The sequence below is a fragment of the Balaenoptera musculus genome, chromosome 18 (assembly GCF_009873245.2).
Source record: "Balaenoptera musculus isolate JJ_BM4_2016_0621 chromosome 18, mBalMus1.pri.v3, whole genome shotgun sequence".
NCBI classification, from domain to species: Eukaryota; Metazoa; Chordata; class Mammalia; order Artiodactyla; family Balaenopteridae; genus Balaenoptera; species Balaenoptera musculus.
Genome location: NC_045802.1, coordinates 25,519,478 through 25,544,606, shown reverse-complemented (window position 1 = coordinate 25,544,606; position 25,129 = coordinate 25,519,478). Strand labels below are relative to the sequence as shown.

General features: G+C 35.6%; 1 protein-coding gene across 10 annotated transcripts in view; it reads left to right on the top strand.

Moving 5' to 3' along the window:
- NAA16 (N-alpha-acetyltransferase 16, NatA auxiliary subunit) overlaps nt 1-25,129 on the top strand; it is a 68,583-nt gene that overhangs the window by 39,489 nt on the left and 3,965 nt on the right. For 6 of the 10 annotated variants that reach the window (XM_036831271.1, XM_036831270.1, XM_036831276.1 and 3 more), the window contains 9 exons: nt 3,262-3,334; nt 5,714-5,883; nt 6,223-6,375; nt 13,699-13,827; nt 19,752-19,965; nt 20,799-20,992; nt 22,274-22,382; nt 22,808-22,906; nt 23,249-23,392. In XM_036831271.1, the coding sequence (XP_036687166.1) occupies nt 3,262-3,334; nt 5,714-5,883; nt 6,223-6,375; nt 13,699-13,827; nt 19,752-19,965; nt 20,799-20,992; nt 22,274-22,382; nt 22,808-22,906; nt 23,249-23,392 (1,285 nt within the window). Of the gene's footprint in view, nt 1-3,261; nt 3,335-5,713; nt 5,884-6,222; nt 6,376-13,698; nt 13,828-14,404; nt 14,546-19,751; nt 19,966-20,798; nt 20,993-22,273; nt 22,383-22,807; nt 22,907-23,248; nt 23,393-25,129 lie in introns of those variants that run through there. The other 4 variants (XM_036831274.1, XR_005017168.1, XR_005017169.1 and 1 more) reach the window with 4 other exon arrangements.

Here is a 25,129-nt window from a genome sequence, read left to right as displayed (position 1 = left end):
CAGATACATGATTTGCAAATATTTTCTCCCATTCCGTGGGTTGCCTTTTTACTCTATGGATGGCATCTTGGTGTACAAATTTTTAAATTTTCATGAAGTCCAATTTGTCAGTTTTTTCTTTTGTTACCTGTGCCTTTGGTGTCATATCCAAGAAATCATTGCCAAATCTAATATTGTGAAGTTTTTGTCCTATGTTTTCTTTTAAGAGTTTTATTGTTTTAGGTCTTACATTTAGGTCCTTAATCCATTTTGAGTTAATTTTTGTGCATGGTATTAGGTAAGGGTTCACCTGCATTCTTTTGCATGTAGATATCCAGTTTTCCCATTACCATTTGTTGAAAAGACTTCTGTTTCTCCAGTGATTGGTCTTGACACCCTTGTCAAAAATCATTTGACCACATATGCGAGGGTTTATTTCTGGACTCTCTGTTCTATTCCATTAGTCTCTACATCTTTCTTTAAGCCAGTACCACACTGTTTTGATTATAACTTTGTAGTAAGTTTTGAAATCAGGAGTGAGTCCTCTTGGTTTTGTTCTTTTTTAAGATTGTTTTGGCTCTTTGGGGTTCTTTGAGATTCCATGTTAATTTTAGGATGGGCTTTTCTATTTCTGCAAAAAAAAAAAAAAAGGCATTTGGATTTTGATGGAGATAATGTTGAATTTATAGATCTCTTTGGGTAGTATTGATATTTTAATAATATTAATTTTTCCAATTCATGAATATGGGATGTGTTTACATTTATTTGTGTCATCTTGAATTTTTTTCAGCAATGTTTTATAGTTTTCATTGTACGAGTTTTTCATTTCCTTGGTTAAGTTAATTTCTAAGTATTTTATTCTTTTTGATGCTGTTGTGAATGAAATCGCTTTAGTAATTTCCTTTTCAGATTGTTCATGTGTGTAAAAGTGCAGCTGATTTCTGTGTATTAACTTTTTGTATCTTGCTGCTTTCCTGAGTTCATTTATTCTAACAGGTTTTTTTGTGAAATCATTAGGGTTTTCTACTAGTAAGATCATATCATCTGCAGAGATAATTTTATTTTTCTTTACTATTTGAATACATTTTATTTCTTTTTCTTGCCTTCCAGCAGTAGAACTTCCAGTACTGTGTTAAGTAGATACGATGAAAGCAGGCATTCTTGCCTTGTTCTTGATCATAGTGGAAATGTTTTCAGTCTCTCACCATTAAGTATGATGTTCATTGTGGGCTTTTCATATTTGGCATTCATTATATTGAGATAGTTTCCTTCTATTCATAGTTTGGTGAATGTTTTTATAAGGAAAGGGTAGTGAATTTTGTCACATACTTTTTCTGCAACAATTGAGATAATCATGTGGGTATTTTTCCTTCATTTTGTTGATGTGGCAAGTTATATTGATCAGTTTTTATGTTAAACCATCCTTGCATTCCAGGAATAAATTCCTCTTGGTCATGGTGTATAATCCTTTTAATATGCTGCTGAGGCATGTTTGCTAGTATTTTGTTGAGGATTTTGCATCCATATTCATCAGGGGTGTTGGTCAGTAGTTTTCTTGTGGTGTTCTTGTCTGGCTTTGGTATGAGAGTAATGCTGGCCTCAGAATGAGTTTGGAAGTGTTCCCTTCTTTTTGATTTTTTGGCAGAGTTTGGTATTAGTTTTTAAAATGTTGGGTAGAATTCACCATTGAAGCCATTGAGTCTAGGGCTGTTCTTTGTTGGTAGGTTTTTTGTTTGTTTGTTTTTTTAATTAATTTTTATTGGAGTATAGTTGCTTTACAGTGTTGTGTTAGTTTCTGCTGTACAGCAAAGTGAATCAGCTATATGTATATATTATCCCCTCTTTTTTGGATTTCCTTCCCATTTAGGTCACCACAGAGCATTGAGTAGAGTTCCCTGTGCTATACAGTAGGTTCTCATTAGTTAATCTGTTTTATACATAGCAGTGTATATATGTCAATCCCAGTTTCCCAATTCATCCCACTTCCCCTTCCCCCCTTGGTATCCATATGTTTGTTCTCTGGTAGGTTTTTGATTTCTGGTTCAATTCCCTTACTAGTTATAGGTCTATTCACATTTTAATAACCATTCTTTTTAAACAGTCTTTGTTTTAAAAATCTTATTAAAATAATACAGCATTATTGTGTTTTAAAAGAGTGTCCTCATATTCTACTACCCTAATCCATTTGGTCATATTTCCAATGAGTATGTATCTATACATATATGTTTTGGTGAAGTCATAATGTGTGTAAATTCTTTTCATGTTCTGTTTTTTATATGTTACTTACATATTTTCCCCCACTTTTAATGTGTACTGTCCCACCTATTCCTTATTGCCCTTCTGAGAGAATTATGCCCTACAATGCAACATTCTTGTCAGAAAGATATCATGTAAGCCTGAGAAGTGTTTTAATTTGATCTTTTTTGTTTTTTTGACTGCTGTCAGTGGGATGGTTTTAAAATAATACTGTATTGGTCACATACTATTATAAGTTTTAATGGTTTTTCTTCACTTTTGACCTTTGTTTTTCTGAAGTTCACAAATAAGGTGGTTATATTTTCTAACTCATTTTGAACAGGTAACATCAACAGACATTTAAAACAAACCATGCATAGAAGCTACTTTTTTCCCCTGCCACTTCTAATTCATATCACTTTTCTTTTGCACTTTCAGGGCATAGCGTGTTTACAGTGTAGTGTATAATATTTCAGTCCTACCTAAGTGCAGCATTGGAATGAAAATCTATCAAAATGATCACTAAAAACAAAGGTAGTTTAAACACCTAGTTAGGAGTTTACTTAACTTCTTCCATCAACTCACTGTATAATTTAGATGATTTCACTTGACTTTTTTGTAATGAGTGACATTTTAGAAAATCTGAATATATAATGGCTTACAACTTCACCCTGTAACAATGGGAAGCAAAAGGCAAATAAATTGTTAATAATAATAAATTATACAGGTGAGTTCTTTGGCCAAAAAGAAAAAAAGGAGTGTGTGGTAACTAGTGATGATTTGTCCATCAAAACCTGAAACTTGATATTTATTGAGATGAGAAATTAATGAGATTCTGTTTTACTCTTAATAAAGAGAGCAGTACATTTTCTGTTTTTCTCATTTTCCCCCAACACAGGGAGTGGGGAAAAGCAGATACCCCAATTTATAGTTAATTTATTGTTCTGGAATAAGCTGTATATTGCTTACAAATCTAATTTAATCCATAGTGAATAAAAATATCGTCATAAAATATTTTTAAATTTTAAAACTATGTTTCTTTAACAGATTTCTATAATCCAGGAGCTTGTTACTAATTATGAAGCCTCTCTGAAAACGTGTGACTTTTTTAGCCCTTATGGTAAGTTTAAATTAGATTGAGTTGAAATTTGGTTACTCATTTCAATCCATTTTTAGTCACTTACACTAACATTATCTTATGTTTATTATGTACGTGCTACATGATAGCTGTTCCCTAAATAGTTTTTGAATTAGTGAATGAAATGAGAAGAGCACTTGCAATCTTAAGTAATTAAAAATGTCCTAATCTTGTCGGGGGGAGTTGACTCCATTTTAATATGAATAAACAGAATTGAGAGGTTGAGCAGCTTGACCAAGATCAAGCAGTTTATGCTGAAATGTATTTTTCCTGAATTCCTACTTCTTGGTTCTTTCTACTCTTATATTACTTTAAATCCTGTATAATTTGGTTCTTTGTTTTTCTGTTTGTAGGGGCATATGTAAATCAAGGCAGCTTTATTTAGAAAACACTCTAGAATGCTTTCAGTCATGCAAATGGTAACTTTGGTTTCTTCTTGCATCTTTTATTTGTTATCGCCCTTTTGTTCTTGTTAGTTTGAAACAAATTTCACAATAAAATAACAGACACAGAAGTAAATAATGAACCCTCGTGTCCCCATCACCTACCTTCTTTTATCAGTGTTTCCCGGTATTATTTGAAGTATCTTCTGTCGACTTTTTTTTCCTGGAGTGTTTTTAAAGCAGACATACTGTTTCCCCTGTCAGTACCTTAGTATGCATCTCTAACTGTTTAAAACACTTAAACACAAGATGTAGCCACAGTGCTGTCTTACACAAAATTAACTCTCATACCACAGTATCTAACACCCAGTCTGCATGCAAATTTTCCCGATTATTTAAAAAATTGTATAACTGGTTTATTCGAATATGGGTCCAGCTAAGATCCACACTACATTTGATTGTTATGTCTCTGATATTCTTTTAATCTTGAGCAGTACTGTCCACTCCTTTCCCTTTAAAAAAAAAAAAAAAAAAGTTGTCAAAAGGTCATTTGTCTTGTGGAACATACCATGTTTTGAATTTGGCTGATTGTTTTCTCGTGGTATCATTTAATACATTTTGCTGGCATCTATATTTCTTACAGAGTTCAAGTTAGATTTACCAACTTTTTTTTTTTGGCCTTGCCTTGTGGCAAGTGAGATCTTAGTTCCCCAACCAGGGATTGAACCCGTGCCCCCTGCAGTGGAAACGTGGAGTCCTAACCACTGGACTGCCAGGCAATTCCCCTAGATTTACAGGCTTGATTAGATTCAGGTTCCATGTGAATACTTCATACGTGACACTTTGTACTTCCTGTTATATCACATCTGAAGGCAGAAAACATTCTGGTTGTCTCCCTTTTTGTGATATTAAGATTGATCAGGGTTTTGATGTTTGTCAGCCTAATCTGCCCATTAAAATTTCTTCATTGACCACTCATCTAATGATTTTTGCAGCCACTGAGAATTGTTGCCTTCATCCCTTATTTCATTCTAATCATCATTCCATCTGCATTTATTAGCTGGAATTCTTATAGAGAGGTTTTTTTTTTATTAGTTATCTATTTTATACATGTTAGTGTATATATTGTCAATCCCAAGCAAAGAACTTTTCTTCATCAAATATTTGGTTCCCCTGAAATATAGTTTATATGAGAGGAGCAAGATAAATGCTTGGCTCTTTGCCTATGTTTATTATTTGTGTTTTAATTTTATGCTAATCTGTGTGTTTTCATTGTTGTCATTTCATTTGGTGATCTAGTCTAGGAGACCTTCTGTGTTTTCTGAGGTGGCATGGGTAAATTCTCCTTTCTGCTCTTTCTACCTCATTTTATACCTGTGTGTCTTCCCTTCTGAAATCCGTTTTGAGAGCTTGGTATTTCTTTATCTACTCTTCTGTAGCTTGAGGGTACAGAGTGGGGAACCAGATAGAGCTCCGCTGATTCTATGTGACCATCTTGTCAGGAATGTGTCCTCCTAATACCCTTCAACTTTGGGTTTCCCTGATGTAGTGTCGAGGCCTACTTACAATGCTAAGTAAGCCCTGGCCATTCTTGCCTTTGTGGAAATTTTGCAGTGATTGTTAGGACATCTTTTCTTCAAGCTATTTTCCTTGACTTTTCCTGGACCTGCTGCCTTATGCTCTCAGCCTGAGAATTCGTAGAGTTAGATTGATTTACCTCTTTTCCCCAAACTATTTCTTTGGAGTGAGGTATGGGTAGAAGCCTGTGAAACCAGCATCTTGTTTCTCTGTTTGGCTGCTACTTTTTGGACTTTATGACATGAAGTCATATCTCTTTCTGTTGAACTTGGTCATTTTTGCTGGATTTTTACTGCTTATCGTAATAGTTAATTTCCGTATGCATTGGGAGAAAGAAAGTATGTGAGTTGCTCTACTTTGCCTTATTCCCTGTAATGATTTTATATTTGTTTGATTGCAGAGAATGGGGAGACAGAACCCCCAACGACACTACTCTGGGTTCAGTATTTCCTGGCACAGCACTTTGATAAACTTGGGCAGTATTCTTTGGCTTTGGATTATATTAATGCTGCAATTGCTAGTACTCCAACTCTAATAGAATTATTCTATATGAAAGCAAAAATTTACAAGGTAAAATCTTTGTCATGTTTTTTGAGTAGTTGAAGAATTTGGCCATTTTAAGAACGCTTGGAGTTCTTTCTGTGTAGAGATAACTTTTAGGACACCCTGATAATCTATTCCTAATATTCTAATAATCCTGAGGAGTTTTATGTTATGTAGTTGTATAGTCAGTATTAATAGTTTCAACTCTTAGTACATATGAATTGTAATGTATCTAAAGATTTCTAGATAAATTTGACAGAAGTGTAACAGATTTCTAATTTGTCTTTAAGAACTTTTTCCATTATGTTGTACCCATATTCTCTTAGTCATAAACAGTGATTTCTTTAATACTTTCACTTCTTAAAGCATATAGGTAATCTCAGAGAAGCTGCCAAATGGATGGATGAAGCTCAGTCTTTAGACACAGCCGATAGATTCATCAACTCCAAGTGTGCAAAATATATGCTTCGAGCAAATATGATAAAAGAAGCAGAGGAAATGTGCTCCAAGTTCACAAGGGTAGGAAATAGCCTGTAATTGTCTGAGTTAGTAAAATTAAACTTAAGTTCTGTGATGATGTGTGAAGTTTGCTGCTGAAGTTCCTAAGAATTCACTTTTGTTATTATTACTTTTTAATCTTGTTTAGCTCATATCCTAAGTATGGTTTCTTACTGTGGTTGATGTATGTGCATGTGCTTCTCGTGGGAGATGATTAAAAAGCAATAACAGGAGCAAAATACCTTTATACAGCAATAAGCATTATGCCATACTTAAGTGCTTATGTGCAAGATTTGATTTATTGTTCTTTTGTTTCACTAGTAATTTGTGACTGCTGTTTAATTTCTCAGTTACCGTGTGTCTTAACTTCATAATAGCTCATAGAGTTCTTTCTCTGTAGAACTAACTTCTGAGGGCTACTGGTCTCTGTGACATTTAAGAATTTAAGTTCTTTCAAATTGTTAGGCTAAACATTTATTCCTTTTGTTTCATCTTTCACCATCCTTTCATATCCTTTTCTACGCAGCCTTTCTGTTATATTGTAAAAACAGTACATGCTTATGGTTAAAAATATAAGGAGGCTAATGGAACAGAATAGAAAACTATTCACACATATTTGGAAACTTGGTATGTATCAGAGGCGCTTTAAAAATCAGAGATGAAAAGATATTGTTTGGATAATTATTTATTTGTGTTGAAAAAAATAAAATGACATCCTTATCTTACACTGCACACAGATCAGTTACAGGTGGATTAAAGATCTAAAAGCAAACCTTTCACACTTTTAGAAGAAAGTATAGAAGTTTATCCTTAGGGCTCAAGGTAGGAAACTTTTCTTAAGACACCAAACACATAAAGGTACAAGAGTAAAATTGATACACTTATTATATCAAAATTAAAGGTAATGTATAACAAAAAATAATTATAAGCAAAGTGACAAGGCAAACCATAGAATTGGAGAAGATATTTCCAACTCATATAAGAAGAAAAGAATTTATAAAGAAAGCCGAAGAATTCACTGAAATAGTTACACATTGAATGTAACATAGAGGCATTATGAGAAAACCATGTTTCAAGTTTGATTTCCAAGTTTTAATTAAGATACTTCAAAATAAATAATTTATATCTCCAAGTGCATTACATACAAAGTGGAGGGCTTTAGTGCTGGTGTTTGTAAGTAAGTTGTTTAGGATGAAAATAAGTTACCACTGTGCTCTGTGATGCTAATGTATCACTAATACAGCACCAGTGTACCACCTTGTTTAAATGTTAACTAGATTCTAGTTGTGTCTGGGTGTTAATGGAAACCCCTTATAATTTAGAAGCCACAGATAGCTTGAACTTTTATTGTGAAAATTTAACTACTTGCAAGAATGATGTCATAGAAGCATTAAATACACATACACACACAATACTCAATAAGAAAAAGATGAGACAATACAAATATGGGCAAAGGAGATGAATAACTAGTTCACAGAAGTAGAATATGGAATGGCCAAAAGATATCTTCATTAGTAATCAGGGAAAAAGACAATATATCATTTTTTTACCCATGAAATTACCCAGAAATTTAAGTCTGACGTTACTTGGTATTGACAAATGGTATGTCATTCATACACAAACACACACATGCACACACATCTCACATACGTATACCATACATCTGTATTGTGTATATATTTATGATGAGAAAGAAACAACGTATGGTCTATGCATGTGATGTACATATACACATATAGGTTTAATTTTTCATTAAAGGCTACTACTTATAGATCATTTGTTTCTCTCATTGTAAAAGAGCTTTTTCTTTTTCTTTTTTTTAATTTTTAATTTACTTTTGGCTGCATTGGGTCTTCATTGCTGCATGTGGGCTTTCTCTAGTTGTGGTGAGCAGGGGCTACTCTTTGTCGCAATGCGTGGGCTTCTCATTGCAGTGGATTCTCTTGTTGTGGAGCATGGGTTCTAGGCGTGTGGGCTTCAGTAGCTGTGGCGCACGGACTCTAGAGCGCAGGCTCAGTAGTTGTGGCGCACGGGCTTAGTTGCTCAGCGGCATGTGGGATCTTCCTGGACCAGGGATCAAACCCATGTCCCCTGCATTGGCAGGTGGATTCTTAACCACTGCGCCACCAGGGAAGTCCATAAAAGAGCTTTTTCATCTGAACCTGCTTGACTTCTGCTTTCTGGTATTTAGAGTGATGCTAATAATTTGTATACCATTTGTAAGGGAAAAGAGAAAAATGGCTTTAACAATTACTAATCACTGAACCAAGTACTTTACATACATGTTATTGTTTGTATATACAATCCTATATCATTACCTTCATATTGCAGTTAAGAGAATGTTTAGAGAAGTCAATTACTCTGCCAGCTGGAGATCACCCAGCTAGTCATTCGTTTGGAAACAGGATTCTAGCTTAGGTAGACTCTTTTTTTTAACTTATTTTTTTTTTTATTTTTGGCTGCGTTGGGTCTTCATTGCTGTGCACGGGCTTTCTCTAGTTGCGGCGAGCGGGGGCAACTCTTTGTTGCAGTGCGTGGACTTCTCGTCGCAGTGGCTTCTCCTGTTGTGGAGCACGGGCTCTAGGTGCGTGGGCTTCAGTAGTTGTGGCACGTGGGCTCCGTAGTTGTGGCTTGCGGGCTCTAGAGCGCAGGCTCAGTAGCTGTGGTACACGGGCTTATTTGCTCCGCGGCATGTGGGATCTTCCCGGACCAGGGCTCGAACCTGTATCCCCTGAATTGGCAGGCGGATTCTTAACCACTGTGCCACCAGGGAAGCCCTAGGTAGACTCTTTAAAACCCATGTTTTAGAATTGTGTAGTAGGATACAAACTAGTGTTTCTAAAACTCATATGGCATAGGATCAAGAGTAGGTGCAAAGTGGCAGATGTAGTGGTGGTGCAGAGTATTAGCAAGAATGATGGTAATGATCAAGGGGTCAATCCAAGAAGAAGATATAACAATCGTAAACATATATGTACCCAACATAGGAGCACCTAAATACATAAAGCAAATATTAATAGACATAAAGGGAGAAATGACAGTAACACAGTAATAGTAGGGGACTTTAATACCCCACTTACATCAGTGGACAGATCATCTAGACAGAACATCAGTAATGTTCTAAATCATTTCTAAATGCTTTCTAAAGCTGAAAGCATTTCTTCTAAGATCAGAAACAAGACAAGGATGCCCACTGTTGCCACCTTTATTCAGCATAGTATTGGAAGTTCTAGCCACAACAATCAGACAAGAAAAAGAAATAAAAAAGTAAACTGTAACTGTTTGCAGATGACGTGATACTATATATAGAAAATCCTAAATGCACCACCAGAAAACTGCTAAAGCTCATTAATGAATTCAGTTTCAGGATACAAAATTAATATACAGAAATCTGTTGCATTTCTATACACTAAGAACAAACTATCAGAAAGAGAAATTAAGGAAACAATCCCATTTACCATAACATCAAAAAGAATAAAATACTTAGGAATAAACCTATCCAAGGAGGTAAAAGACTTGTACTCAGAAAACGAAGACACTGATGAAAGAAATTGAAGGGGTCATAAACAGATGGAAAGATATATTGTGTTCATGGATTGGAAGAATTAATATTGTTAAAATGACCATACTACCAAAGGCAATCTATAGATTCAGTGCAGTTCCTATCAAAATACCAAGGGTATTTTTTCACAGAACTAGAACAAATAATTAAAAATTTTTATGGAAACTCAGAAGACCCTGAATAGCCAAAACAAGTTCCCTGACTTCAGACTGTACTACAAAGCTATAGTCATCAAAACAGAATGGTATTGGCACAAAAACAGACACATAGATCAGTGGAACAGAATAAAGCCCAGAAATAAATCCCACACACTTATGGTCAATTAATCTACAACAAAGGAGGCAATAATATACAGTGGAGAAAAGACAGTCTCTTCAGTAAGTGGTGCTGGGAAAACTGGACAACTACACGTAAAAGAATGAAATTAGAACATTCTCTAACACTGTATACAAAAATAAACTCAAGATGGGTTGAAGATCTAAATGTAAGACTGGAAACCATAAAACTCCTAGAAGAAAACATAGGCAGAACACTCTTTGACATAAATCATAGCAATTTTTTTGAATCTGTTTCCTAAAGCAAAGGAAATAAAAGCAAAAATAAACAAATGGTACCTAATTAGACTTAAAAGCTTTTTCACAGCAAAGGAAACCATCGACAAAATGAAAAAACAACCTACTGAATGGGAAAAAAGATTTGCTAATGATGTGACCCATAAGGGGCTAATATCCAAAATAAACAGCTCATACAACTCAACATCAGAAAAACAAACAACGTGATGAAAAAATGGGCAGAAGACTTGAGTAGACATTTTCCATAGAAGACATACAGATGGCCAGCAGGCATGTGAAGAGATGCTCAACGTCATTAATCATCAGAGAAACGCAAATTTAAAGCACAGTCAGGTGTCACCTCACACCTGTCATAATGGCTGCCATCAAAAAGACCACAAATAACAAATGTTGGTGAGGATGTGGAGAAAAGGGAACACTGTTGGTGGGAATCTAAATTGGTGCAGCCAGTGTGGAAAACAGTATGGAGGTTTCTCAGAAAAAATAGAAACACCATATCACCCAGCAGTTCCACTCCTGGGTATAGATCCAGAAGAAAATGAAAATACTGATTCGAAAAGATATATGCACCCTAATGTTCATAGCATTATTTACAGTTGCCAATATATGGAAGCAACCAGTGTCCATCAACAGAAGAATGGACAAAGCAGATGTGGTATATATGTATATACAATGGAATACTACTCCGCCATAAAAAAGAATGAAATTTTGCCATTTGCAACAACATGGATGGACTTGGAGGGTATTATGCTAAGTGAAGTAAGTCAGACAGAGAAACACAAATACTGTATGATGTCACTTATATATGGAATCTAAAAAATAGAGCTAGCGAATATAACAAAAAAACAGACTCTCAGATATAGAGAACAAATTAGTGGTTACCAGTGGGCCGGGAGAGAAGGGGACAGGGGCAAGATGTGGGTAAGGGATTAAGAGGTACAAACTATTGTGTATAGAATAAATAAGCTACGGGAATATATTGTACAACACAGGGAATGTAGCCAATATTTTATAATAACTGTATAAATGGAGTGTAACCTTTAAAAATTGTGAATTACTGTTACACATCTATAACAAATTATTGTACATCAGCCATATCAATAAAAAAAGGATGATGGGTATTAGAGAAAAATAAAATTAGGAAAATAGTAATACTGTTTATGTTCATGTAACACCTAATCACATGTAAAATCACATGACATTTTACAGCAAGGTAATTAAGGCTCTGAAGAGGTTACTTGAATCATCTTTGGTCACATAGTCAGTAGTACTGGGGCTCAAACTCTTCAATGCCCTTTCCACTGTGTCACAATTTTGAAGATTAGATATTAGAAGAAAGTCCAAGAGTAGATGTAAAAGCAGTGATGCTTGTAGAGAGAAGTACCACCTGGAAGGCCAAGCCAGATTAGAAGTAAAGTACAATTAGAAATGAGTATATAAAACTTCTTAAGTTAAATAAATTCAGTGGTTTAAAAAAAAATAAAGAACAAAAAACACCCACACAGCAAATCACAGCCGACTAGGATATGTCTGAAAAGGCCCAGAAGAATGAAGGGGAAGAAAGAAGGGGAAAGGTTGGCCGTTTGAGAAGAGTAGTCCTCAGAGTCTGGGGCTCAGCTTGCTCGTCGTAATCATCTCCGATCATCCGCTCTTGACAAGTTGCTGTGCCGTATGGAGAGCCTGTTAGTGTATCCACACTGCTTCCCTGGCCAGGCGTGTCCCTAGTGTGTGGTGGGTAACAGTGAACTGGGGGAGGAGAATTGCTAATGACTCTGATAATCAGTTTATATCTGCTTGGTAATAAGTGAGTGAAGTGCTCATATTTCCTTCTTGCAGATTTTTCACAGTTTAGAATATTTGTAGAGTTGCTGATGCAAGTTGGAAAGTTCTAGTTAGTAAAGTTTTGAAATGAAAAATAATGTAGATTTCTTTTTTTTTTTTTTAAATAAATTTATTTACTTACTTATTTATTTTTGGCTGCATTGGGTCTTCGTTGCTGCACACGGGCTTTCTCTAGTTGCAGTGAGCGGGGGCTACTCTTCATTGCCGTGCATGGGCTCCTCACTACCGTGGCTTCTCGTTGCAGAGCACAGGCTCTAGGTGCACGGGCCTCAGTAGTTGTGGCACACGGGCTCAGTAGTTGTGGCTCGAGGGATCTAGAGCGCAGGCTCAGTAGTTGTGGCACACAGACTTAGTTGCTCTTTGGCATGTGGGATCTTCCCGGACCAGGGCTCGAACCTGTGTGCCCTGCATTGGCAGGCGGATTCTTAACCACTGCGCCACCAGGGAAGCCCTAGATTTCTTATAAACATATGTAGTCATCAAAAAATGGAATATATATGCAGCCCTAAAGATGACATAAAATACCACCATAATTTCCTTTACCCAGAGATAACTGGTTTTTATACTTGAATTCTGAAAATTGAACTGGTAACTCACAATGGGTGTGAAAGAGAAGTGAATATTAAACTTATATAAATGAACCCATATTTTTACTATCTTTCCTGGGGTCACATAAAGTATATTTTAAATAACTGTTCTAAATTGTGACAAAACTCCAGTGCCCCTGCACTGAAACTAGGTGCTCTATGTCTTACACTCTTCTAGAATACACACTGAGCCTGAGTTAACAAATATTCTTAATAAATTCCCATTATTTGGTTTTGTCAGCCCACTGCAAAGAGTTGGCATGGAACAGGACATGCTGTTAGAAGCAGACACATGGGTACAAAGGAAGTGACAACTGATAGCCTGACATGGAGGGGGAGGAGACTTGGGAAACTGAAAAGCGGGCTTGGAACTACTAGTAAGCGATTTGAAAATGATGTTGTAAATAACAGTGATCCTAAGTTGGCAAGGAAAGATTAAGTAAGTAGCTTTTGCTTAATAGACAAAAGATAGGCAGTGCTTCGTAGGATTACTGTCTTAAATAGATTAAGTAAAAGCTTTGGTGTTTAAAACTTAGCTTCAGTAATCTGCAGTCTTTTCTATGTAGGTTGTTGAATATCTCAACAGAGCTGGAAAATAAGACATGTAATTTTAAGTTGGTAGGAGCCTTTTGGAAGTGCATTGATATATTTGTTATATAATTTGTTAATGCTGTTTATTGTCATAATAATCCTTGTAGACATAGTTGTAAAAGAGAAAATGAGATTTTTAGGATCTCTTTTATTTGTTTGCTTCCTTTATTTATGATTGCTTCCATTTCAGGAAGGAACATCTGCCATGGAAAATCTAAATGAAATGCAATGTATGTGGTTTCAAACAGAATGCATTTCAGCTTATCAGCGTTTGGGAAGATATGGGGATGCTTTGAAAAAATGCCATGAAGTAGAAAGGGTAAGTTAATAGAGTTTTGGCTTTATTTTTCTCCTGTAAGGTGACCAAAAAAGCAGGTAGATTTCTACATGGGATCATCTACCTCTTATAACTACTTTGGAAACTTCATTTTGAAAAAATTCTTGATCTTTAGCCTTTCAAACATTCAAAAGTTGTGAATAAATGATTGCTTTCTTTTGATCCTCACATGGTTATGATTTCGACATGTCTGCATACTTTTGTCTGAAGGAAGAAGGAAAAGATTAGTAAGTTATTGTTGCTATTATTAATATATACTCAAAATTTCTATTCCCTAATCGGGCCATTACTGATTTTCGTTTCTAGCCTAGAAAGATGCACAAGCTGATGACCACCTCTCTCCTCTTTATGTCAGGATCTGCTCTATAGTCAGCCTCTCTCCAGTTTGTCTTCCCAGGATATTTGTTCTCACATTCAGCACTTTGTACACAATGTGTGGCTGGTTTGCAAGCTTATTTTATTACTTGCTAGGATTATGTGTGTGATGTGCCTTAGTAAGGGGACTTTTCTTTTCCTTGTGTGTGAATTTTTGTTTTCCTGTTCTTTGTCATCTCTGAAGCACTCTCCTTCCAAATGGACCACAGGAGGAAAAGAGCCACAAATGCACCCCTGAGGCAGCCCTCAGCAGCCCTCAGCTGGGGGTCACTCGGCAGCACTGTCCCAAGCTGACGCAGTATAGAGCCACAGGCGTCGTAGTCAGGTGAGCCTGATGTCTGCACTCTGGCAGTCACTTTGGCCTTTTTCCCACATGAAACTTCTGAGGTTGCCCAAAAGGAAGGCTAAATCTTAGGGGGTGGCTTTGGTCGGGAACTGGAACTAGGATTCTACCTGAGCCCTTTTAGAAATAGCTTAGTTTTTGCTTTGCTTTGTTTTGTTTTGTTTTTTTCCTTTTTAAGCCTGGGCTTGATGGCTGGATTGCTGGGGAAAATCCTTCTCATCTTCTTGGAAAATATAAAGCCTTTGGATGATATGTGAAATATTCAGGCAGTATCCAAGCATTCTAAGTTTAAATCAGGCTCTTATTTCTGTGACAAAACCTAGATCACTAACTTGTTTTGACACTCCTAGATGATGGTCACTTTAAAAGCATTCTGCTTGTTACTAAGGAAAGACATTTTTATTAACCAGGACATTCTCAGGGAGCGGTAGATTGTTTCCTGAATGAGCAGCTTGCTCGGCACGTATGGACCAGTAATTCCAGCAAGACCATAATTAGAAATTTATCAGACTTTCTGTGAAAGTCAAATTTGAACACCTGGGGGTCATCATGAACTTTTCTAGCTCTAGTCCCGTTCCTCCTAACGTTAGTAACTGTACTACTTTATTCTTTTTCATATTTTTTGAGTATTGTTAGACTATGATTGCTAGCTACTCCATTACTAAGTTTCATTTAGATTTTGCTTTCCCCTGAGTTTTCAGTGATTTTGAACTACTGCAGTTGAACCCTTGACCAGAGTGGGCGTTGGGGTGCCAGCGCTGTGTGAGGTTGAGAATCCCTCTGTGCCTTCTCATTGGCCCTTTGTATGTGCGACGCCTACTGGATGCAGCCAACCGTGGATTGTGTAGTACTGTAGTATTTACTGTTGAAAAAAATTCACGTATTGGTGGGCCCACGTGGTGGTGTTCAAGGGTCAGCTGTACTTCCAGTTCAAGAAATATGTTTTGACTGGTAGAAAGTATTTTTGAAGGAAAAAAAATTAGAGGAAATCATTGGTTATCAGAGATTAAAACATGGTAGAAATCGTCACCCTCTGGTCATGTTATATAACTGTTATTGCTAGAAACTTTACAAAGTGTCTTTAGGGTTTGCTGTTGGTGCTTGAAAATATAACCAGAAGCAGATAAGTAAGAAAAGGTCCTATTCATATTCCACTTGTAAGCTAGTCTTTATAGTGAATAATTTATACTAAAAAGTAAATATTATAAGACTTAACTCTTCTAGTGGTTATGTGTGAAAACATTAGTGTATAGTACAAATAGGGTGATTAAATGTTTGCTGATTAACGCTTCTGAAATTAATTTCTAATAAAATTAATATAATCTAAAAGAAAATTCTTGATGATATAATTGTAAGGATTTACGAGTAATTACAGAAATCAAAGATATAATAGGTATCTGTTTGAGTTACTTTTGTGCCTAGGTTTGAAATATTTTAGTAAAGAAATGAGCACCTTTCAGATATAAAATTTTGCAGTTGACCTTCTAAATAGAAGGTCATTGAATAGAGAAGTAAGTTCCAAGAAGGGCTAAGTCCTTCTCCCTTCAAGAATTCATTCAAGAGTTCTTTCATTGAAGGCAGTTTCAGCTTAGGACATACTGCTGTGTGCTCTTACTAATTGGATTTGAAACATTAGAATTCTAGAATGGCCCACTGTAGTACTTTTTCTACCTTCATCTTGCCTCCCTTGTAGGATTTTAGGATTATATATAAAGATTACGTAGTCCAACCCAATCTGATGTTTAGAACTTGTTTTATTAAAAATAAGACAAAATGACCACCTTCAAAGTACTGGCTGTAAACTTGAGTTCAGAATAATATTTTTAAGTATTTTATCTTTCAAGAATTGAGCTTTCTTTTCCTTTTTTTTCAGGTGATTAGTTTCTCATTATTTTAGTGTGTTGATTTATATCTGAAACAGGAACAATGTATATTTCTAAAACTTTGATAAGATCTAAGATTTCTGACAGATCAAAACCATAGGAAGTTCATATATTTATCTTCTAGTGCATCTTAATCTTTATCAAATTGACATGTGCTTTTATTTATTTTTTAAAATTTATTTATTTTAATTAATTTATTTTTGGCTGCATTGGGTCTTCGTTGCTCCGCGCGGGCTTTCTCTTATTGCGGCGAATGGCGGCTACTCTTGGTTTCCATGCGCGGGCTTCTCATTGCGGTGGCTTCTCTTGTTGCAGAGCACAGGCTTTAGGCGCTCAGACTTCAGTAGTTGTGGTGCGTGGGCTCAGTAGCTGTGGCTCACGGGGTCTAGAGCACAGGCTCAGTAGTTGTGGCGCACGGGCTTAGTTGCTCCGTGGCCTGTGGGATCTTCCCGGACCAGGGATCGAAGTCAGTCATGTCCCTTGCATTGGCCGGCGGATTCCTAACCACTGTGCCACCGGGGAAGTCCTGACACATGCTTTTGTAACAACCGATTTTCTATAAAGGAAATAGAGTTGCTTATTGCCCTAGTTGGTCTAGTTATTATTATTTCTTAAGTCCAAAGATTTTTGTAGCCTTTCTATGTATGAGCTCCTATTAGTCTCCTGCAGCAACTCTGAGAAGTAATGGGTGGGAGAATCTGGGTCAGAAGAGAAGGCCTAATAGGAAATTCCTAAAGAAAACCATACTTTTAAGCTGTGAATAGCATTTCTTAAGTTTTTGCTGACTTGTCTTACTTTGATACAAGCCTAATTTTGACAACTTAAGCAATTCCTGCCAGCATTCCCCCCGCATTTTCCCTCACCCCCAAAAGAGAGAACTAGTGTTCATGATGAGGGGGAAAGTGAGTTAAGGGCATGAGCTGTATGTTAAAATTAGGGTGCCTAATTTCTGCAGTGACCTAAGTGACCATATCATGTTCATGTTTGGCTGAAGTGCAGGGAAGGTAATTTTACCTATTTGCCTGTTTGTGTTATCTAGTATATTTTTATGTTTTATAAATTTGGAGACTTAAACATCACCCCAAGGTAGTTCTAGGGAGATCTTTGTGGTAATGGAATAGTTCTTTATCTTGATTGTGGTGGTGGTTACACAAATCTACACACGATAAAATCACATGGAACTATACACACACATTAAGCCAATGTCAGGTTTTTGTTTTGATAGTTACTATAGGATGTAACCTTGCGGGGAAACTGAGGGAAGAGTATATGGGACATCTCTGTACTATCTTTGCAACTTCCTTTATCTATAATTATTCCAAAATTAAAAGTTAAAAAAGAAAATCAACCTAAGATTATTTAATTGTTTTTAAGTAGGAATATGCCATTCCTGAGCAGGTTCCTGAGACCCAGGGCTTTCAGTGGAAAAACTGAGAAAGCCTCAGACAAACTGGGATAAGTTGGTTACCCTATTTACGGAAGACATTAACTGGAGAGAGGCAGCCTATGGGCTGTTACTGATAAAGAGGCGGCTTAAATGTTTGTGGTTCCATATGGTTCCCTCTAAGACTTGACTTAAATCTATGTCTACTAATGCTCTAGGAATATCTCTTGAAACTTGTGTCTGCCTTTTTACACGTAAATGTTTCTCACCCTTAAAAAAAAGTCCTGTAATCTCTTAGATGGTTTCATCTCATTATGTGTGCCATGATTTGGGGCACTGCCATTTTTCCTCAGTCGGTTGTATTGAATTTTAAGATATTATAGTGCTAGATATAACTTGATTTATATTAGCCATGAACAACTATGTAATTCCTTGATTTAAAAAAAGTTTGTTATTATTTGTCTTACTAATGGGAGGAATGCAGCTTTCAAATATAACATTAAAGCATGATTCTTGAAGTAGGAAATACAAACTAATTTAAAATGTTCATTTTTTTTTTCTTCCCCATTTCTTTCCTTCACAATGTATACTTTTATTCTTTTTATCTTAGTATTCTTCCCTTAATGTCTCAGGTACTTACTGTAATTCTGTGTATAGTGTATTTCTAATTACCAAGATAACTAAAATTATCAAATGATATGGACAATTACTAATGTGTTCTCTGCACAGTGAGTTACTAGGCCTCCAGGACAGAGGGAAAATGAAGTAGTAGCAGAGTTTGATCTGTGTTTGTGTAATGAATCATTCATTTTTTCTATATATTTTTGGCGAAGCTAGAATAGGGGAAAAGAAAGAAGATGGAGGTAGAGATGCATGTAGGGAAGAAAATAAAAGTATAAATTGTTTTGTCGGAGGGTTAGTTGTCTTTTTTCCGTGTAAGGGATTAGTTCTTAACCCTTTTTGGGCCATGGACCCTTTGAGAATTGGATGAAAGCCTCAAGCTCTCGCCTTAGGAAAATGTTATTATGCTTGTTTATACGTAGACTCCAGATTAAGAACTTTTGCTAAAATGGAATGTAAGTAGATAAATGGGAGTTTAATGAGTGAGAGAAAACCATAATGCTCTGCATTTGTAAAGCAGTTTACTGTTCAGAATGAACTTTAAAATAATTATTTGATCCCTTAGCAACCTTATGAAATTAGCTGTATGTATTGATATATCTTTATTCCTAACTTAGGTTAAATAATGGAGGCTCTAGGAAATTAACAAGTCACATGACTGATAAGCAGCTTCTCTCCTGAGTTGGCAAATATTGTGCTTATTGAACGTCTGCTGTGCTAGGCCCTGTGCCAGGTAGTGGGGATGGATATGACAGGCTTGTCCTTGAAGAGCTCTTGGTTGAATAGAACTGTCTAATTTGTAGACATTCAGTGTGAACCTATATATATTTAGTCTCCGTTCAGCTCTGTTTAACTCTGCGTTGCTACTTTTGAGGGGAATACTGAGGAGAAGTATTTCATTAAAACTAAAATATCAGTATGTTGTAATTTCCAGGTTTAAAAAATAACCTGATCATCTGACTTTAGTTCCCTGACTAGGGTTGAATTCGGGCCTGGCAGTTAAAGCGCTGAGTTCTAACCACTGGACCAACAGGGAATTCCCTTCATCTGACTTATTTCATAGAAATTGAGTATCATAATAAAACATGATGTATAGGGAATGGGCATGGATCGTAGGAAGAGAAACTTAAGTTTAATGCAAAGAACACCTTGAGGTCCTTATTATGTTAAACACTGGAGAGGGCAACTAAGTGAAATTGTGACTGCTTACATTATCTTTCGGGCTTTTTATGATTTTCTTTTCAAAAGTAGACATTATTGACATAAACGTAAGAGATAATTTTGTGGTTTTGTTTTTAAGCATTTTTTTGAGATAACCGACGATCAATTTGACTTCCATACTTATTGCATGAGAAAGATGACCCTTCGTGCCTACATTGACCTTTTGAGATTAGAAGATATACTCAGGAGACATGCCTTCTATTTCAAGGCCGCTAGATCAGCTATTGAAATATATTTGAAATTGTATGATAATCCCTTGACCAATGAAAGCAAACAACAAGAAATAAATTCAGGTAACTGAAAAGGGACTTGCTTAAAGAGATTTGAAAAGAACACAAAATTTCAGAACATCATTAACATAATGATGAAAAAGTATATTATCAGATGGATGTGAAGACAACATTAGATAACTGATATACCAAAAAAAAGTGGGGGGAAGACTTAGAAAAAGTTGACAGGATGATGTGCTGTAGCTGACGCTTCTAAATTACCCTAATGGAATGACCTGCAATCATTCTAATTTTTATCATTCGTAGGGCCCATTCAGGAAAAATAGAAATGTTTATGGGCTGGGTTTTTTTTTTTTTTCTTAAATAGGAATTGAAGATAGTTTTGAGCTTTTTAGGGGAAACGAAATATATTTGTACAACTTCGAATACCTACTTGATTGAAAATAATAATGCCAATGAGAATATCTGTATAGAGCCTTTTATTCACTAAAATGTTAATATCTAAGAATATTTGAGAAATGCATGGAGGCAAATTTCTGATCAGATCATGAGCGTTTATGTGCATTGCACTTATCCTTGATATATTGATATTCCAAGAGGATAGTCTTCAGCTCCACTTTATACAGTTTGGGACTTGAGACTGAGAGAAGATGATTTGCCTAAACCCATGTATTGTGTAGGAAGCAGAACCAGGCTAGAATTGGTTAATTTTAGTTGATGCAGCATTTGCTATTGCATTTTGTGTGCCAGGTTTGAGCTAGTCATTAGGAGTACACTTTCTAAAGACTTCTATATAGTTGCCCCCCAAAAAACTATACTAATAGTATGTATTGAATAAGAATATGAGGAAATTGGAAACATTGACTCAGAATTTTCATTCATTTGGATATTTATAGAAAACCTGTCAGCCAAAGAATTGAAGAAAATGCTTAGCAAGCAGAGAAGAGCTCAGAAAAAGGCTAAATTAGAAGAAGAGAAAAAGCATGTGGAAAGGGAACGTCAACAAAAAAATCAAAAGAAAAAACGGGATGAAGAAGAAGAAGAAACCAGTAGTCTCAAAGAAGAACTTATACCTGAAAAATTAGAAAGGGTGAGATGAACTTACTGTCTTTATTTGATAAAATTTATGTTATTTCGTTCTGTTCTGACTGTAAACATAATTTATTTAAATCTGTAAATCAGAAGTTATTTGTAGTATTAGCCAAGATCATTATGATAGTCATCAATTATTTTTGAGTGATAATATGCAAATTTTGGCTAATGCAAATTATAGATAGAATTGTAGTTGTGGTAGGCAGAATAATGGCCCTCCAAAGGTGTCTGTGTTCTAATCCCTGGAAACTGTGAATATGTTACATTTCATGGCAAAGGGAATTAAGGTGGCAGATGGAATTTAAGGTTGTACTTAGCTGGCCTTTAAATAGGGAGAGTAGCCTGGATTATCCAGGGAAGCCCAGTGTAACTAATCGCCAGGGGCCTTAAACATGGGGGAGGGAAGCAGGAGAGGAGGGCTCAGTGGTGGGAAAAGGACTCAATCCTCTGTTGTTGCTTTGAAGGGGGGTGGGGCGGGAGCCACAAGCCAGAGGGTGTGGGCATCCTTGAGAAGCTGGAAGAAGGCATTGAAACATATTCTCCCTTAAAGCCTCCAGAAGGAAATGCAGTCCTGTTGACACTTTGATTTAAGCCCAGTGAGACCCATGTTGGACTTCTAACCTGCAGAACTGCAAGATAATAAATTTATGTTAATACAGTAAATTTTTGGTAATTTGTTAGAGCAGCAATACAATTAAATATGGAAGCATTTCATACACCTTGCTAGATAATGTTTTAGCTACAAAGAGAATAACATCTTATCTCCAGGATTTTCTCCAAGTGTTAATAGTTACTTAAGAACCAGATTTAGGGAAATATTTCCTATTTAGGGGAATAGCTAAATATTTAGGGAAATAGCTTTCTGGTTTATTCACTATGAATCTAGTATAAGTATTTTAAACTTGTCCTTTTTTTCAACTGTGTAGTGCAGTTATATTTGTCTCCTTTAAATGTTTGTAGTTTAAGGGGCTTGGTAGCATAATGGTACTTGTAGTACCATTTCATCAAGTCTGTGGAATAATTTCCTGTATTTTTTTGGATTTTTATAAAATTATCTTGATTTTATAATCAGAAAAGCAATAGAGCTATTTCCATTTTTTGAAAAGTATTGACTAGTTGTTTATAGTTGATAGTTTTAAAATTTTTTCTTGCTTACCTGGTTATATGAAGAGAACTGTCTAAATTACTTCAGCTATGTATTAATATAAAATTTGGGGGGAAATTTGACTTGTGTAACTGCTTTTTAAATACAATAATTTTTCTTTCTGTTTCAAAATAGATAGAAAATCCATTAGAAGAAGCTATCAAGTTTCTTATACCTCTTAAGAACCTTGTTGCTGATAACATTGACACTCATCTATTAGCATTTGAAATATATTTTAGAAAAGGTAATAGTTTGAATTCAGATTTTAATCCTTGTTTTTATTGGTGGCCATATTCAGTAGACTCTTTGTGAATTAGATCTATTTTTGTTTCTTAGAGTTTCATTTCAACCTTCCACAAAGGCTCTTAATTCCTTTTTCCTTTGCTACTCAAAACTTTACTGAGTAATAAATTGGAATATTATGATCAAATGAATAATTTGAATAGTCATACAAGTTGTTTACCTGAAGCAATTCTTCATGAGTTTTCAAGCATTTCTTTAGAAAATAATATTATCTTTGATAACCAAAGGCAGCTTTGAATTTTGCTTTTGAATGTTATAGGAAAGATAACACTTTGTTACTGGATTTTAAGTGAGGCTAAAATAAAGTGAAGAAAATAACATACATAAATATTGATGCTGTTACTTTTATAATTTTTTGTGACATAGGAAAGTTTCTGTTAATGCTGCAGTCTGTCAAACGAGCTTTTGCCATCAACAGGAATAACCCATGGTTACATGAATGTTTAATTAAATTTTCTAAATCTGGTAAGTATAAAAAAGGTGATATTTATGTAAAAGTAAATATGACAGTTCAGCTGTCTTCCATTAAGCTGGACATTAAAGAGATTTGTAACAATGTAAAGCAAAAAAAGTATAATGTTTATAGTATTTAAATGGAGATATATCTATAAAATGAACATGCTAGCAAAGATATGTTAGAAATTAGTGCATTTTAAGCTAGAATGTATTTATATTACAAAGGAGTAATACTATTTTTATTAAGTAAAATATATCAAGCTTAATAATAAATATAGATGTATTTCAATTGATTTTGTTTCAAAGCACAGACCAAAAATTTTATAAACTTCACATGTTCTGTTTTTATAGTGTCTAATCATAGTAATCTTCCAGACGTTGTGAGCAAAGTTCTGTCTCAAGAAATGCAGAAAATATTTGTTAACAAGGATTTGGAAAGTTTTAATGAGGATTTTCTCAAACATAATGCTACCTCTCTTCAGCATCTACTTTCAGGTTGGTATTTAGTTCCCAGGGTTAAAATGTTTATGGAAAAAAGTTAGAATGTGATGAAAAAAGAAAAGTTTGGAAAGATGATCAACCTCACTAACTATCAGAGAAAAAGAAATGAACACAATACCATTTTGTTTTTAATTAATTTATTTTTGGCTGTGTTGGGTCTTCGTTTCTGTGCGAGGGCTTTCTCTAGTTGCGGCAAGTGGGGGCCACTCCTCATCTCAGTGCGCGGGCCTCTCACTATCGCGGCCTCTCTTGTTGCGGAGCACAGGCTCCAGACGCGCAGGCTCAGTAGTTGTGGCTCACGGGCCCAGTTGCTCCGCGGCATGTGGGATCTTCCCAGACCAGGGCTCGAACCCGTGTCCCCTGCATTGGCAGGCAGATTCTCAACCACTGCGCCACCAGGGAAGCCCCCCACAATACCATTTTGATCTTTCAAATTAGGAAAGATTATTTTTAAATACAACCATACAAAATCTGTGGGATGCAGCAAAAGCTTAGTTCTTAGAGGGAAGTTCATAGTGATACAGGCCTTCCTCAAAAAAACAAGAAAAATCTCAAGTAAACAACCTAACCTACCACCTAAAAGGAAAGATTATTTTTGTATGGAAAAAGGAGACTAAAGTATGGGAATGATGTGGCATATAAGCACTCTTGTATTTTACTGCTGCAGGTGTGAATTGCCCTGGCCATGTAGGAAAACAATTTGTCATTCTTACCAAGAGCTTCATTACAACTGTGTCTTTTGCTGTAGTCACACTTATTTGTGTAAATAATTCTAAAGAGTTAATCCAAAGCAAAGAAAGAGCTTTAACGGCAAAGATATTAACTGGAATGCTGTGTGTAAGGATGGGGAAAAGAATGGAAACAAATTTAATGATGTCCAGTAATAGGGAAAACAGTAATAGGTTCATATAAAATGACAGGTAGTCATATAAAGTAATATTTATTCAAAAGATTTGTAATAACGGGTACTTTTATAATATATATGCAGAATTAACATATAATGTAATCTCAGCTGTGTAAAAATACACATGGCATAAAAGCTGAAGAGAAGCATCAAAGCTTTAATGGTTGACTTTGGATGTTGAGGTTATGCGACACTTATTTTTTCTTGTATTTTTTATTACTGTATATATTTTATGTTTGTGGGTTTGTTTGTTTTCTTTTTCACTTTTTGGCCACACCTCATGGCATGCATGTGAGATCTTAGTTCCCAGACCAGGGATCAAACCCGCGCCCCCTGCAGTGGAAGCGTGGAGTCTTAACCACTGGACCGCCAGGGAAGTCCCCGTATTTTGTGTTTTGAGGATTTACTATATCCTGTCATGCTACAGGAAGGATTTTAGGCAGCTTATACAAATTCACAAAATGACAAGATGGCATAAATGAAAACTGGAAAAAGATTGTGGAAAAGCAGTTGGGGACAAAAGGAATGGAGTACATAATATAATTAACTATGCTCCTACTTTAAATATTTTAACCTAAGCTTTCTTGTTGTAAAGGGAACTGCTTGGTTGTGATATCTATGGAAAAAAGTTAATTCTCGTGAAAAATTACAGCACTTCTTGGTAGTAAGGGCAAATAAGAATTTCTCTTCAAGAACACAGAATAATGGAAGGAGACATTTCTTTATTATAATAATGGGAAACGCCTTTCTAAACATCATATGAAATTCTAAGGAAAAGATAATTTTTGCCACATTAAAAAAAAAATCCATAAAGTCAGAAGGCCAAG